This window comes from Pelophylax lessonae (genome assembly GCF_965119305.1).
Source record: "Pelophylax lessonae genome assembly, chromosome: 10".
Classification (NCBI taxonomy): domain Eukaryota; kingdom Metazoa; phylum Chordata; class Amphibia; order Anura; family Ranidae; genus Pelophylax; species Pelophylax lessonae.
Window position 1 is genome coordinate 63,310,068 of NC_138777.1, and position 13,581 is coordinate 63,323,648.

General features: G+C 41.9%; 1 protein-coding gene across 1 annotated transcript in view; it reads left to right on the forward strand.

Annotated features, from left to right (window-relative positions):
• Positions 1–13,581, forward strand: part of LGR4 (leucine rich repeat containing G protein-coupled receptor 4) — a 166,061-nt gene that overhangs the window by 93,334 nt on the left and 59,146 nt on the right. The window contains exons 3-4 of the mRNA XM_082270765.1: positions 9,913–9,984; positions 12,218–12,289. Coding sequence (XP_082126891.1) covers positions 9,913–9,984; positions 12,218–12,289 — 144 coding nt within the window. The remainder of the gene's footprint in view (positions 1–9,912; positions 9,985–12,217; positions 12,290–13,581) is intronic.

Sequence of the window (13,581 nt, forward strand, 5' to 3'; positions counted from 1 at the left end):
GTCTGCCACAACTTTTGCTAATAGATACAGTATTTTGCTGCATTTATTAGATGGGGTATCACCAACTTTTTATATTGCTTAATTGTAACCTAGGTACTGTGAAATAAATAAGTTTCAGGGTTTTTAGGCATAATTACTCCCGTTATTTCCTGGGTCCATTGTATGATTTCCAGCCAGAATTTTTGTATTTTTTGGCATTTCCTTCATTAATGTAACATTGCTCTCTTTTCCCCACCTCCTCTACAGCACAGTGGTGATTTTTCAGGTTGATATGTCTGTGCTTTGACAGGTGTTTATATACCATCTTGATAAGAGCTTATAATTAATTTCCCTCGTATTTATATCCATAGCATTGTCATGAGCTAATTTTATTATTTTTTCTTTTTTTTTTTTTTTTTTTCTTGTTCGCTCCAGTTTGCTTTGAGCTTTGTCTCCCATTTTCCCACAAATGGCGGGCTAACTGGCTCCGCCAATCTCGTAAGAATCATGTAGGTCTGGGATACACAGTGCTTCGGCGCAACCTTTAAGCTGAGGATTTTTTCAAATGGTAATAGGTTTTCTCCTGATCTTATTGGCTGGGGCAGTGTTTTTACAAAGTGTTTTAATTAGTCATTTTCTTAATTCATCAATCAATAATAAGTCACTTTTTGTGTCTTAATTCTTGCATTGTACATAATTCCCCATTACTCAGAATATCTTTTAACTGTGCATTTTTATCTTTTATCCATACTCGAGGTATGGAGATATCCTGTTATAATTGCCAGTTCTGTGTGTTCCAGCGTTTCCCCATTCCATTTTATTTAAAATATTCCATAAAATTGCCCCTTGTAATTGTCACATTTGGGCAGACCTGAAAACTAACCACTTAAGCCCCGGAAGATTTTACCCCCATTCCGACCAGGGGGTATTTTGCGATTCGGCACTGCGTGAATTTAACGGACAATTGCGCGGTCGTGCGACACTGTACCTAAACGAATTTGACATCCTTTTTTTCCCACAAACAGAGCTTTCTTTTGGTGGTATTTGATCACCTGTGTGATTTTTTGATCACGCGCTATAAACAAAAAAAGAGCGTCAATTTTGCAAAAATAGCAATATTTTTCACATTTTTTTATATGAAATTCCCCCAAAAAAAAATGTAAAAATCAAAATTTTTAAAAATTTTCGGCCAATTTGTTTTATGCTACCTATGTTTGGTAAAAAAATCGCAAAAAGCGTATTTTGATTGGTTTGCGCAAAAGTTATCGCGTTTACTAACAAAGGGAAAGATTTTTGTCATTTTTGTTGTTTTTTTTTTTTTTACGCGTAATGGCGGCGATCTGCGATTTTTTTTTTTTTGCGGTACTGCGACATTGCGGCGGACAGATCGGACCCTTGACTGACATTTTTGACACTTTTGGGGTTACCAGTGACATTTCTACAGTAATCAGTGCTATACATATGTACTGTTACTGTAAAAATACACTGGTAGTGAAGGGGTTAACTTTATTTGGAAGGGAGGGGCTGTGTGTGTCCCTAGGGGCGTGGTTTCTACTGTGATTGGCTGTGGCTCTAGCTGTAAGGACACTGATCAACGGATCTACATACTAGATCCGTTTTATCAGTGTCTTTGCAGCGAGGAGAATGACAGGCAGTTTGTTTACACAAGCTGCCTGACATTCTCCCTCTCCCCCGCCGATCGCCGAGTGGCCGGCGGACATCGGGTCCGCTGGTCACACGCGCGGGGGGGTCCGTGACCACGCGGGAGCGGGAGCGCGCCTCCGGGGGCGCGCGCTCGCTCCCTAGACCCTCACAAGCAAGCAACGTAGCCCTACGTTAGTTTGCCTGTGAGGGGCTGACCGCCGACGTAGATAGTCGTGCGGCGGTCGGCAAGTGGCTAAAGGGCAATGATCTCTGCAGTCGAGTTCCCAAAAGATAAGGAAACTATCAGGTAGTTTAAATCTCCAACATTCATCAACTGAAATATCAGTTTTGAGAAGACTTGCTCTTTAAAGTGATTGTTGAGGAGTCTTTTTTATTTATTTATTTTTTTTAAATAAACCGGTTAGACCCGTTCACACTGGGGCGACTTGTCAGGCGACCTGGTCGCCTGACAAGTCGCCGTGGGTTGCCTGCCATAGAGTAGCACAAGACCCGTTCTAATATTAGGGACACAAGTCGCTCCGACTTAGAAAAAGGGCCCTGAGCTTCTTTGGAGCAACCTGCATTGACTTCAATGATATGAAGTCCGTGCAGGCCTCTCTGAGGTCGCGGTGCGAGCTGTGCACCGCGACTTCACAGGTCGCCCCTGCAAGTCGGGTCGCGCCTATGTGAACCGGCTCTCATACTTACCACCTCTGTGTAGTGATTTTGCAAAGAGTGGCCTGGATCCTCTTCTCGAGTCTCTTGTTGCTGCTCCCGGCCCCTCCCTCCTGTTGAGTGCCCCCACACCTGAGCCGAGCTGCAGCTCCGTGTATCAGTTCAGACACAGAGCTGCCATTTGGCCCCACCCCCTCTCTTCCCTGATTGGCTAACTGACTGATAGCCGCGGGAGCCAATGGCGCTGCTGTGTCTCAGCCAATCAGGAGAGAAAGTCCTGGATGGGCTAGGGACTCGTGGACATCGCTGGAAAGAGATGGGGCTCAGGTAAGTATTAGGGGAGGCTGCTACACCCAGAAGGTTTTTCATCTTTATGCATAAAATGCATTAAAGAGGTTGTAAAAAAAAACCATAAAAACCTGAAAGACAAAGGCATAATGAGCTAGTATATATCGCATACTAGCTCATTATGAAATACTTTCTTTAGAACGAAGCCCCCGCAGCGCTGCTCGCTCACCGCTGACACGGCCGGAATGTTCACCCGTCTTCCTTCCAGGTTCACCTCCTCAGGCCATCTAATTGGCCGGAACCTCGATGATGTCCCTCCGGGCCATGTGACACGGCACAGGGCTCTTAAGGAATAGCACGAGCGGCAGTAATGTCACTGGCTGCATGCAAAGTAAATATCTCCTAAACGGTACATGTTTAGGAGATATTTACAGTACCTATAGGTAAGCCTTATCATAGACTTACCTATAGTTACATGTTATGGAGAAAGTTTTATTTCCTCTTTAAGATAAAAAAAAAAAAACCTTCTGACTTTGTCAAACCTGGCATAACCATTGGCTGATTTTAAAGGAGTTGTAAATGTGTTCATCAGTTTAATTAAAGCCCAACTGAACTTTAAATTCACTTTATTAAGCAGGTATATCCTGAGAGAAAAGCCTGTCCCTTGCCTACATACTACGGAGAACGCTTGCGCTGTATGTGATAGCGGTGGTATCTCTGCAGAGGTCTGCCATGCTCCTTGCTAAAGTACTGTAACCATTAGGGAGACCATGAGCTTTACTGATTGCAGACCAATTGGTTTGACTCAGCAGGGGTGAGTCTGACCTCTGCAGATAGACTACTGGCTTCCATACATTGCATGGTTTCTGCTGGCAGAAGACTCCTTCCTAAAAAGAAACCAACTATTGGGGTCCTTTCACATGGCTTTCCGCCCAGCGGACTCCATTTTGATCCATCAATTCCCGCTGAGCAGGCGGATGACAGGTCCGTCTCCTCTCACTGTGCTCAGATGTACCTGTTGGAGCCCCACTCTCCTCTATGGGAGATCAGGTGAAAACGGACCGCCTGTCAATTTTCATACGATCCTATCCGATCCTCCAGACGGTGGAAAATAGGGTTTCCATCCATCTGAATTTCACGGTCAGGATTGGATCGGATAGCAGCGGGTGTCAGTACACATGTCACCGCTGACATCTGCTGCTCCATAGGGCTGCATGGAGCATCTGATCAGGTCTGCCTGAAAAACTGACAGGCGGACCTGATCGGAAAGTCGGTGTGAAAGGACCCTAAAGCCTCGTACACACGCGTCGAAAATCGGCAGGGATTTTTCATCCGACCGATCTGCCAATTTTCGGCTTGTTAGTATGATGCTTCCGACAACCGACTCTGACTTTTCGGCCGAAAAAAATCTGGTGTGCAGGCTATAAAATTTTTGTCTGCCGTCGAAACACGGCTGATTTTCGTGCAGTCAGTACAGATTTCGACAGGGAAAAATCTTATGAGCAAGACTGGGCATGCTCAGAGAAGAAAGAGAACACAAAGAAAGCAAACCAACACATGACATCACTTCTGAAGTAGAATTTTGTCGGGCGAGAAAATTTGTGTGCAGTCTAGAGCACATTCCAACCAACAAAACACCACTCTGGACAAAAGACGGACGATCGGTCGGCCGATAATCGTTGCGTGTGTACTAGGCTTAAAACTTTGCACCACTTTTTTTTTTTTTTTTAATATACGCACTTTGAAATTATTTGGACAGTGTAAACTAAAAGTTTAATTCAGTTTTAACCTTTCCCAGAAGGTTTTTATAAAATCATCCACTTTGTACTTCTACTCACTGTCTTTTGTTAATTTATGCAGCATTTCATTTAAAAAAATAAATACATAAAGGGACCAAGTGTTTTTATTGAGACTGGCATACTGTGGTACCTATACCAGATTTTTATTAAAATGTACATTTGTCAAAAACCTGCTTTTTTTTTTTTTTAAGTTTTTAGTTTGATGGTTTCTATTGTTTGTTTTTTTTTTTTTTTGGAAGGGGAAACTTTGCTGTTGTACACCAGATGTAAAACCAATTAGCTTGCAATTATCAGCACATCCCTTCACTAATCACCATGTAAAATGTGAAGAGCTGGCTTGAAGGGTTCTCTGCGACAAACCCCTGGGAGACTTCCATGCAGCCCCCACCGATTCTATCCGTAGGGAAGGAGCCATTCAGCTTGTGCTCAGCTTACTGTGTAAACTGATCCTGTGTTGGCAGCCTGGTGGCTGGGATTACTAGGTGTGCCACATTTTAACACTTGTCTAATTCTGCATTCAGGAAAGGGCTTGCGTTATTTAAGCCTCAGTGCAGCAAAGGTTGGACCACACAGAAAATGTTTATCAGGAAGTAGGATGTGCAGAAGAAAACAAGCCGAGAGGAAAAACTTTGACTGCGAATGCACGTCTGTAAGATTTGGCTCTTTGACGTGTTGATTTTTCTGCATTGCTTCATGTTTATCTTGTGCTGCTAAAGCCTCTCGTTCTATGGTTTATTCTTTATTTACTTGGAACTTAAAAGGACAGGGGAGGTCAACAAAAGTAAAGCTGGCCTGTAAAAGGGGAAAAAAAAAAAAGGATGTATACTTACCTTTCTGATGGTCCAAATCTTAAAACTTCAAATCTGCACCCTACTGCAGGTATCAACACTTTCAGGTGTGTTGAATACTAGCTCCCCCTGTTGCATGTTGTGGTTCTTCCCAACCGCTCCCAACCGCTCCTGTGTCCTTTAAAGAAGTAGGAACTGTCAGATGGAACCACAACTTGCAACAGGGAAGCAGGTCTTCAATGAGTTTTAGAGATACAGGCTATAGGAAAGGTAAGTATGCTTCTGCTAAATTTTTTTCTACAACGCTCAGTTAAATAAAGCTTTGGATCAGTATGTGTTACTTGTGAAAGGTCATTTTTCTCATTACCTGGGCATTTAACAAGTGATAGACTTATCTTTTCTTAACGGATAGTTTACCTTTTGGAAGCATTATTTGATCTTCAAAAATAATTGCCTCTGTTCTACTCTTTTTAATGGCCCAATTCATACTAATGCGACATACGCTCCAATTTTGGGAGCATATGTCGCATGACGTGTACAAATCAATGGTTCCCTTTGAGAGCCATCTTAAGTGGTCCGACTTTGAGAAAGGTTCCTGTACTATCTTGGTTCGTTTTCAGTCCATTCAATAACATTGAAGTTGAATACCCATCCTAATTATCGGACTTGTGACATCTGACATGGTGATTACAGCAGCAGTAAAATGAATTTGTCACACTGGGATTGTTTTGATTGGTCAAAGGACAAGTCGGACTATCTCAAAGTTGGAGAAAAATCGTATCCTTTTCATTCAAGTCGAATGGAAGTAGGACCGATGACGCAGGGCAAAGTCGGATCTGCAGTTGTACAACAGTCGTGTTGTACCAGTGTGAACCCGGCCTTATGGAATCTCACAAGGATCGCTAGCCAGAAGCCACTGGTATATAGAGCCCTAACCCTTGTAGCAGTAGCTACTGTACGATGCTACAGCCAGGATTTTATTTGGACATTCTAGTGTTATAGGCACACCTAAATAATATCTTTTTATATTTGATTTGACGTTTGTGTAATGTGATGTTTAATGTATTATATTTTAGTTAAAACTTATGTTGAAATAAATCATTGTAGACCATATGCTGTCTGCGTTCTATGCAGGGCTAGTTTTCAAGTGCAAATAACCAAACGAGGAATAAGAAATGGTTTCATGTTTCCTGAACAATAAAGAGCCTTTTGACTACTCTCAACCACCCCCGCACCTCCTTTCCTGTATATTTCTCATGCAGAATTTTATACACAAATTCCCAGAGATGGTTAGATGGCAAAAACTAAAAAGAAAAATCTTACCAAAATTTGTAAACTTTGAGGCTTGGTGCTTCCACCTTACCCTGCTGCCCTAGGTGCACTGAACTGCCAGTCCTATAATGGAAAATACAGCTCTGTCTACAGAATAGCTGGACAGTTGACATTATCATAAGTTACCATTATCATTATTAATCTTCATTTGTACCAATGTTTGAAAATAAGCAATGCTTTGCTTCTTAATGCCACTAAACAAACCATAGCCAAAGCTTGGAAGACTACCACTTTGAATCTTGTAGAAGTTAAACATAGGATGAATAATGCATTATTACATGCAAAAATGGAAGCCATGGATTGCGATAAATTTAGTACTTTTATAAGCATTTGGGACCCTTGGATTAAACATGGCCTATGACCGGGTTTTGAGGAACAGGTTCTGAATATTTGGTAGTTAAGACTTATATTTTATTTACTTTGTATTAACTTTTGTGGTACAAGTTCTATTCTCGATGCCTTCTCCTTTACCCACTTTACCCTACCCACACCCCCCCCCCCCCCCCCCACAGCCATGTACTGAATACCTTCTCAAAATCTTAATATCTCAGAATATCATATTAATAATTCTACCTTTTTCTTTTGTTCCTTCCTTTTGTGCAAACTTCACTATACAGTATAACATTTTATAATACTTCTTTAACAATAACAGTATTTCTACTTCTGTTTTTGTTTTGTAACTTGCTTTATGGCTGTTTTATAAAACTCAATAAAAGTATTGAACGAGAAAATAAGCAATGCTTTTTAGTTGGTGTGCGTATGTTGGCAGGTCTATGTCAGACCTTTTTTAGAGGGACAATTTTATTAGAAAGTTTAGTAGACATTTGGGGAGATATTTTGAGCTCTTTAGAAACTGTAACATCTCAACTCGCATCAACTTTAACCTGATCTTGATCATAGACCGATTCTTCTCATCAGGACGTGAGATACAGCCTGCTATGTACATTCCCGTTAGGACATGCTTCACACCAGCCTCGGGTGTATAATTTTCATCTTGATTTTATCACAAATGGTTATCAAGCCCTGGAGAGTCCTTATCCCCCAAAATTCACTGGCTGTATCTGTTACTCTTAATATATTTAACAAATTTTACAATGGAACTTTGCACTAGGCGCTCCTAACCACACACCAAGAAGTTGCATCATCAGGACATGCAATATTTGACCCATTTATACCTAACTTTCTGAGTGAATTTAAAAAGGAGTTACTATTTAGGTACAAAATGGGTAAGCAAAAGATGTATCTCTGCCATGTTCAAAGTTGCGTGGACCGTGAAAAATGGATGCTCCAAAAATGATTCATGAAAGTATAACTAAAGGCAAAACTTTTTTAGGTTTTGGATAGAGTGCAGAGGGATTAGAACACCTGTCGGGTTTTTTATTGTGGTCTGTGCCCCTGTTAGAGAGATTTGTCCTAATGACCATCACCAAAAGTGAAAAAAAATCCCACATTTTGGGTTGTCACCCGAACAGATGAAACCTTCCAATGGAGACATTCGTTTTGATGATAATCAGGGATTCCTTCATTTTGACGGGATTTCCTCTCACTTATTTTGGCTGTAGGGCAGGGAGTGATGGGAAATCTCTCAAATGGGACACAGATGGCAAAAACAAAATTGATAGGGGTTATAAGACTCCCTTTAGCCGGCAATGGATGGGTCGAAGGCAGGTTCAGCAAGGGACAGTCTAACGTTAATTTAATCTATGGACAGGCTGATTGTACCCAAGTTGATCTATCGATTATTTTGGGTACAACAAGCATGTTGGGTTTTTAGCGTGCGAATATTGCCAGTGGCTATAGCCGCAAACAGTAATAACTGTGTTTTCCTGGTAGAAACAGTTCGCTGCACCCCCCTTGCTGGGAGAACAGGATAGCTCCACAGGAGGAATTCCCTCATCATTGCTGACTGTGATGGGGGAATCAAGCAATGATTTTACCTTCCACCCATGGTTGCAGGAAAGAAAATCGCATAATCTTTAATTTTAATGTTGGCTATTCTAAATAACAAAATGGAACTATAGAGGGGTTAGAGGAAAGAGTTTGTGTAGTATAACACTTTAATTGTTTTTTTTTTTTTTTTCATTCAAAGTAATTTTTTTTTCATTCAAAGTAATGCTAAGGTCCTTTGTTATTTTTGAAAAAAAAGAAAACATGTTCTACTTACCTGCTCTGTGGAGTGCTTTGCACAGAGCAGCCCGGATCCTCATCTTCTCGGGCCCCTCGCTGCCGCTCCTGGCCCCTCCCTTCTGCCAAGTGACTGCAGAGTAAGCAGCTTGCTATGTGGCACCCCAGCCATTGCTCTGTGTGTGCATTCAGACATGGAGCTGCGGCTCGGCCCCGCCCTCATTGCTCCTCATTGGTTTACTGACTTTGACAGCAGCAGGAGCCAGTGACGCCCGCTGTGTGTCTCAGCCAACCAGGAGGGGGAGTTCCAGACAGCTGAGTCTCTTGCAACATTGCTTGATCGAGAAGGGGCTCAGGTAACTATTAGGGGGGCTGCTGAACACGGTAGGTTTTTTTATCCTAATGCATTAAGTTAAAAAAAAAAAAAAAAAACCTTCTACATTTAGAACCACTTTTAAGTGTCCTAGCTATACATCAGAACAGAAAGAGGGACAGTGGGATTTGGTTTAAAAAGAGGCACACTACCTCCAAGAGAGTTGTCAGTTCGGAATTGTGCCCGTCTTCAGTCAGACCACCAGGACCCTCTGCAGTTCTTTGCCTGTCTTGGCCAATAAACACACACACACGTACCAGTTGCAGATTGGTCACTCCGAAACACTTGGTTTGGCTCCGCTGCTAACCTCTGGTTATGAGCCACACTTTAATCGGCAGCATAGCTCATATGGGTGCCCTTAGACTTGTTCCCCTAGTGTTTTTGTTTTAATAAGCAGGAAGCTATTTTATAAAATATACATTAAAATGGGTCAGAATGATAATAATTATAATTCGTGGGATCCTTCAATGTCAGTTTTCAAAAAGCTGCCTGTTGCTGGAGAAATGGAAGTCAGTCATTTTCACGGTATATAAATAATAATGAGATGTGCTCGGTGCATTGATTAAACTGGGTCACTGTGTTTTATAAAGACTCGGCTTTGGCGGGATTGCATGAAGAAAAAAAAAAAGTCTCGTCTGATTCTCCGAACTGTCCTTATTGTGCCTTTTCCAGGACTAATTATGGCAGAATTTGGGTTTTTTTTTTTTTTTTTTTCACTGTTGTGGCCTAACAAGTTACGTATTTATTCACAATCAATTAGCGCTGTGACCAATGATTGTTTTGTGACATTCTTATTCTCTGTTATGTTGTGCTCATTATTAGAATATTTTCAATAAATTCTCACTTTTATCTCACTTTTTTTTTTTTTATACCCCCGGAGTCTCAATTATTATTACAATTTTTCTTCCAGGCGACTGGCTGGTAATGACCTCTCTTTCATCCATCCCATGGCCTTGTCTGGCCTGAGAGAACTCAAAGTTCTGTAAGTAATTGTTCAGTTTTGTTAGTAATTACATGCTTGCCCTGCTCTGTCAGCACAGCAAGGCTTTCCCTTTAACTCTTCTGGACCTGTGGGGGAGGCGAATGTCACTTTTGTGGCATGGGCAGTTGCCCACATATACAGGCTTCATCAATAGAGCTGTGCAATGTACAGTAGGGCCTCATTCACATTGGCATTGACAACACGTGTTAGTAGGACATTTTTGAATACATATAATGGTTTTTAATAGTATTGTTCAAACTGGGGGTTTATCTGCACTCAGACTTTAGCTACCTTTAGGGAAAGATAGAATTCTGTACATCCAAGGTCCAATAAAAAAAACAAAATGCTTGTAAACCCATGTAAAGGGGGTATATCTATATTAGGGATGCAGCGATCCAACTTTTTTGGACCCGATACCGATATCTGGCGTTGTGAAATCGCCGATACCGGAACCGATCCAGAGCTACACACAAAGCAAGCGTCTGCAGTACAGAGCAAAGCCACTGATTCATGTGTACGGCTCCTCCATTCACAGGCGGAGTGCATCTGATATCACTCGGCCTGTGAGCCGGACCTATACAGGAAGTGGCGGCTCCCATCCCATACATACTACTACTGCACCAAGTAAGGGATGGCTGAGCCGTTACCAAGCAAAAACCGGATTGGCCAATGTTACCAATCCCCCGATCCATCTAAAATGGCCATATCGGTGCCGATATCCGATCCGAATATCGGATCGGTGCATCCCTAATCTATATGCAGGAGAACATGCTATGAGGGGCATAAAGTTTACTTCCCAGAGCCTGATCACTGCTGCGGCTGAGTGATACAGGGCAGTATGTGACTAAAGACGAATAGCCAAAAGGGCAGATTGTTTGTTCTGGGCATTCATAGAATGTTACAGGCTGCTGGACACTGCACTGGAGGCCCTCTGCCCACTCCTAAACACTGGAAGTCTAACTCACCGGGTTTAATGCCCAGTGTGCATGAGGCTATATTGGTATTTCGAGGCATAAAAGTGTCATGTTTTCAGCTGCATAGAGCTTTACACCTGAAGCAATCGGCCATATTTCTTTGCCCAGGAGTCATCGGTGTTGCATACGGCTGCCTGTACAGCTCAATCAGAAGACGCAGCAGTGCTGTCAGTTGCAGCTGTAAATGCAGATTTTTATTAATTAATTTTTTACAAGTACTTGTATAGCGTTGTCATTTTCCACAGCAATATAACAGCAGCATCGGGGGCTTAAAGTGAGGCTTATCCATTTATTGTAATGGGCCTGATGGGTAGAGCCTTGGTTGGTTGGTTGGGGGGGGGGGGGTTTGCTGGCTTGTTGCTGACTGTTTTTTGTGTTTTTATGTTCGCCCTGCGTGGTGCTATGTTTCTTATGTCTTTTTCTTGTTTAGAATCAATAAACCGAAATGTATTTAAAAAAAAAAAGTGGGGTACACGCTATGAGAAAATTGGAAGACCAGTTCCCTACGAGGAATGATCGTTCAATTTTTGTATACAGGCGGTCCCTGGGTTACAAACAAGATGGGGACTGTAGGTTTGTTCTTAAGTCGAATTTGTAAGCGGAACAGGTACATTTTTTAAGTTTAACTCCAGCCATAAAAATTATTTTTAAGTTTTCTGGATAGTATAGGGAAGGGTTAACACCCCTGTGCCATTTGTTTTGCTGTCTGTACCCCTGTTCAGAAGATCTCACCTACCTTTGTATTCCTATGACATCTGTATTATGAAAATTTTGGGTTGTTGTGGAAACAAGGATTGGTGATAAAGCTTCAGTGGAAACACCTTTTTCTCATGAGAATTCTTACAGGAGTGAATTTCCCTTCCTAGGGGTAGATTTCTCCTCACTTCCTGTTGTCCCCCTCCATTTGTAAGTAGGAGTCGTTTGTAAGTCGGATATTTGTAACCCGGGGACTGCCTGTAGTGTGTACACAACTTTCAACATCTGAGACGTTCTTTGGTCACGAGCCTTCAACAGAAGCAGGCCGAATAACCGGCTTCTGTCGGACCGGCTGCCGTGCACATGGCCAATTGTTGGCTGGTTTCTGTTGAAGCAGTCAATATTCGGCCCATGTGTCCTAGGCTTAAGTAATACAGTAAAAATTACTTCAAACAATTGCATACACAGTTCAATAAATTTTCTCTGTTAGATGATTAAAAATTGGATACAGGTAGAAATATTCAAGTCTGTATTTGAACAATGTATGTTTTATATTTTTGTAGGACTCTACAAAATAATCAGCTGAAAACCGTTCCCAGTGAAGCTTTAAAGGTCCTGAGCTCTCTACAGTCTTTGTAAGTGTAATTATTGTTTACCTAATTTATAGACCACTTACTCCATTTAAATGTGTTTTGAATTATCTTTTTGTACTAAGAAAGCTGCAAAAGTCCAAATATATACAGATGACTTTAATGGAAGGTTATGGTCAATACCAATTGAAACCTGATGAAGCCTGTAACTGCAGTACAACAAATACACAGCATATTAAATATCCTCAGATGTCATGGCATTATAAATTAAGTTTTTGAATATATGGAGTACTGCGGTTTCCTTGACCTATGTATGTATTATGCACATGTTTGTGTCTCAATATACTATTTAAAATAAAGATTCTATACATATAGTAGAAACATTTTGAAAAAGTATACACTTTAGGCTCCATTCACATCTTGGGGTCCCGGATCGAAGGCAGAATCACTGCGATTCTTTCTGCGATCCGGGACGCTAAGATGTGAACTGAGCCTTAAAGTGGCTGTAATCCCATAAAATGAAAAATTAACAAAGCATATTCTTCTGTAGTGTATTTGCCTCAACCCAAAGCACCAAGTGTGATTTCAGTCTGTTCTCTCATTCCTGTGCTGAGTCACTTATGGCAGTCTATACCAGTGATAGCGAACCTTGGCACCCCAGATGTTTTAAAACGACATTTCCCATGATGCCCAACTACACTGCAGAGTGCATGAGCATGATGGGAAATGTAGTTCCAAAACATCTGGGGTGCCAAGGATCGCCATCACTGGTCTATACTGACACCAATCAATCCTGGGAGATGGTGCTGCCCCCCTCTACAGCATACAGCAGATGATTGATAGCCTCAGATGTGCATGTTATCCCTAGACTGTGTACAGGGGGGCTTATCCTTTCAATCCACTCAGATCTCAGGTTACACTCAGCTCCCAGCACTATGCTGTGCAGTGTGTGGCATTGAATGTCTGCCCTCTGCCTTCTGCAGCTGAGATCTGCTGTGTAAATTATTTAGTTTGAATGGCTGTAGAGAACAGATTGTTGCAGATAACATATGCAGACAGATACCATGAATGTATTAGGCTGCAGATGCAGAGGAGAGAGTGCCCAGACAATGGCTAGTAAAGCCTGGAGTGGGCCCATCTGTTGTCAGTGCTCCTTCCTCTCACCTGAAGCCATGCTGGCTGATGCAGGGGAGATCACGCGATGGGCTGGAGGGACCTGAAAATGGGTAACTGTATATAGTACATCATGGGTGCTTACCTTGTGGCCCTCAAGCTATTTCAGAGCTACAAGACCCATGATGCATTGCATGGCTGACAGTTACAAGCAGGACTCCCAA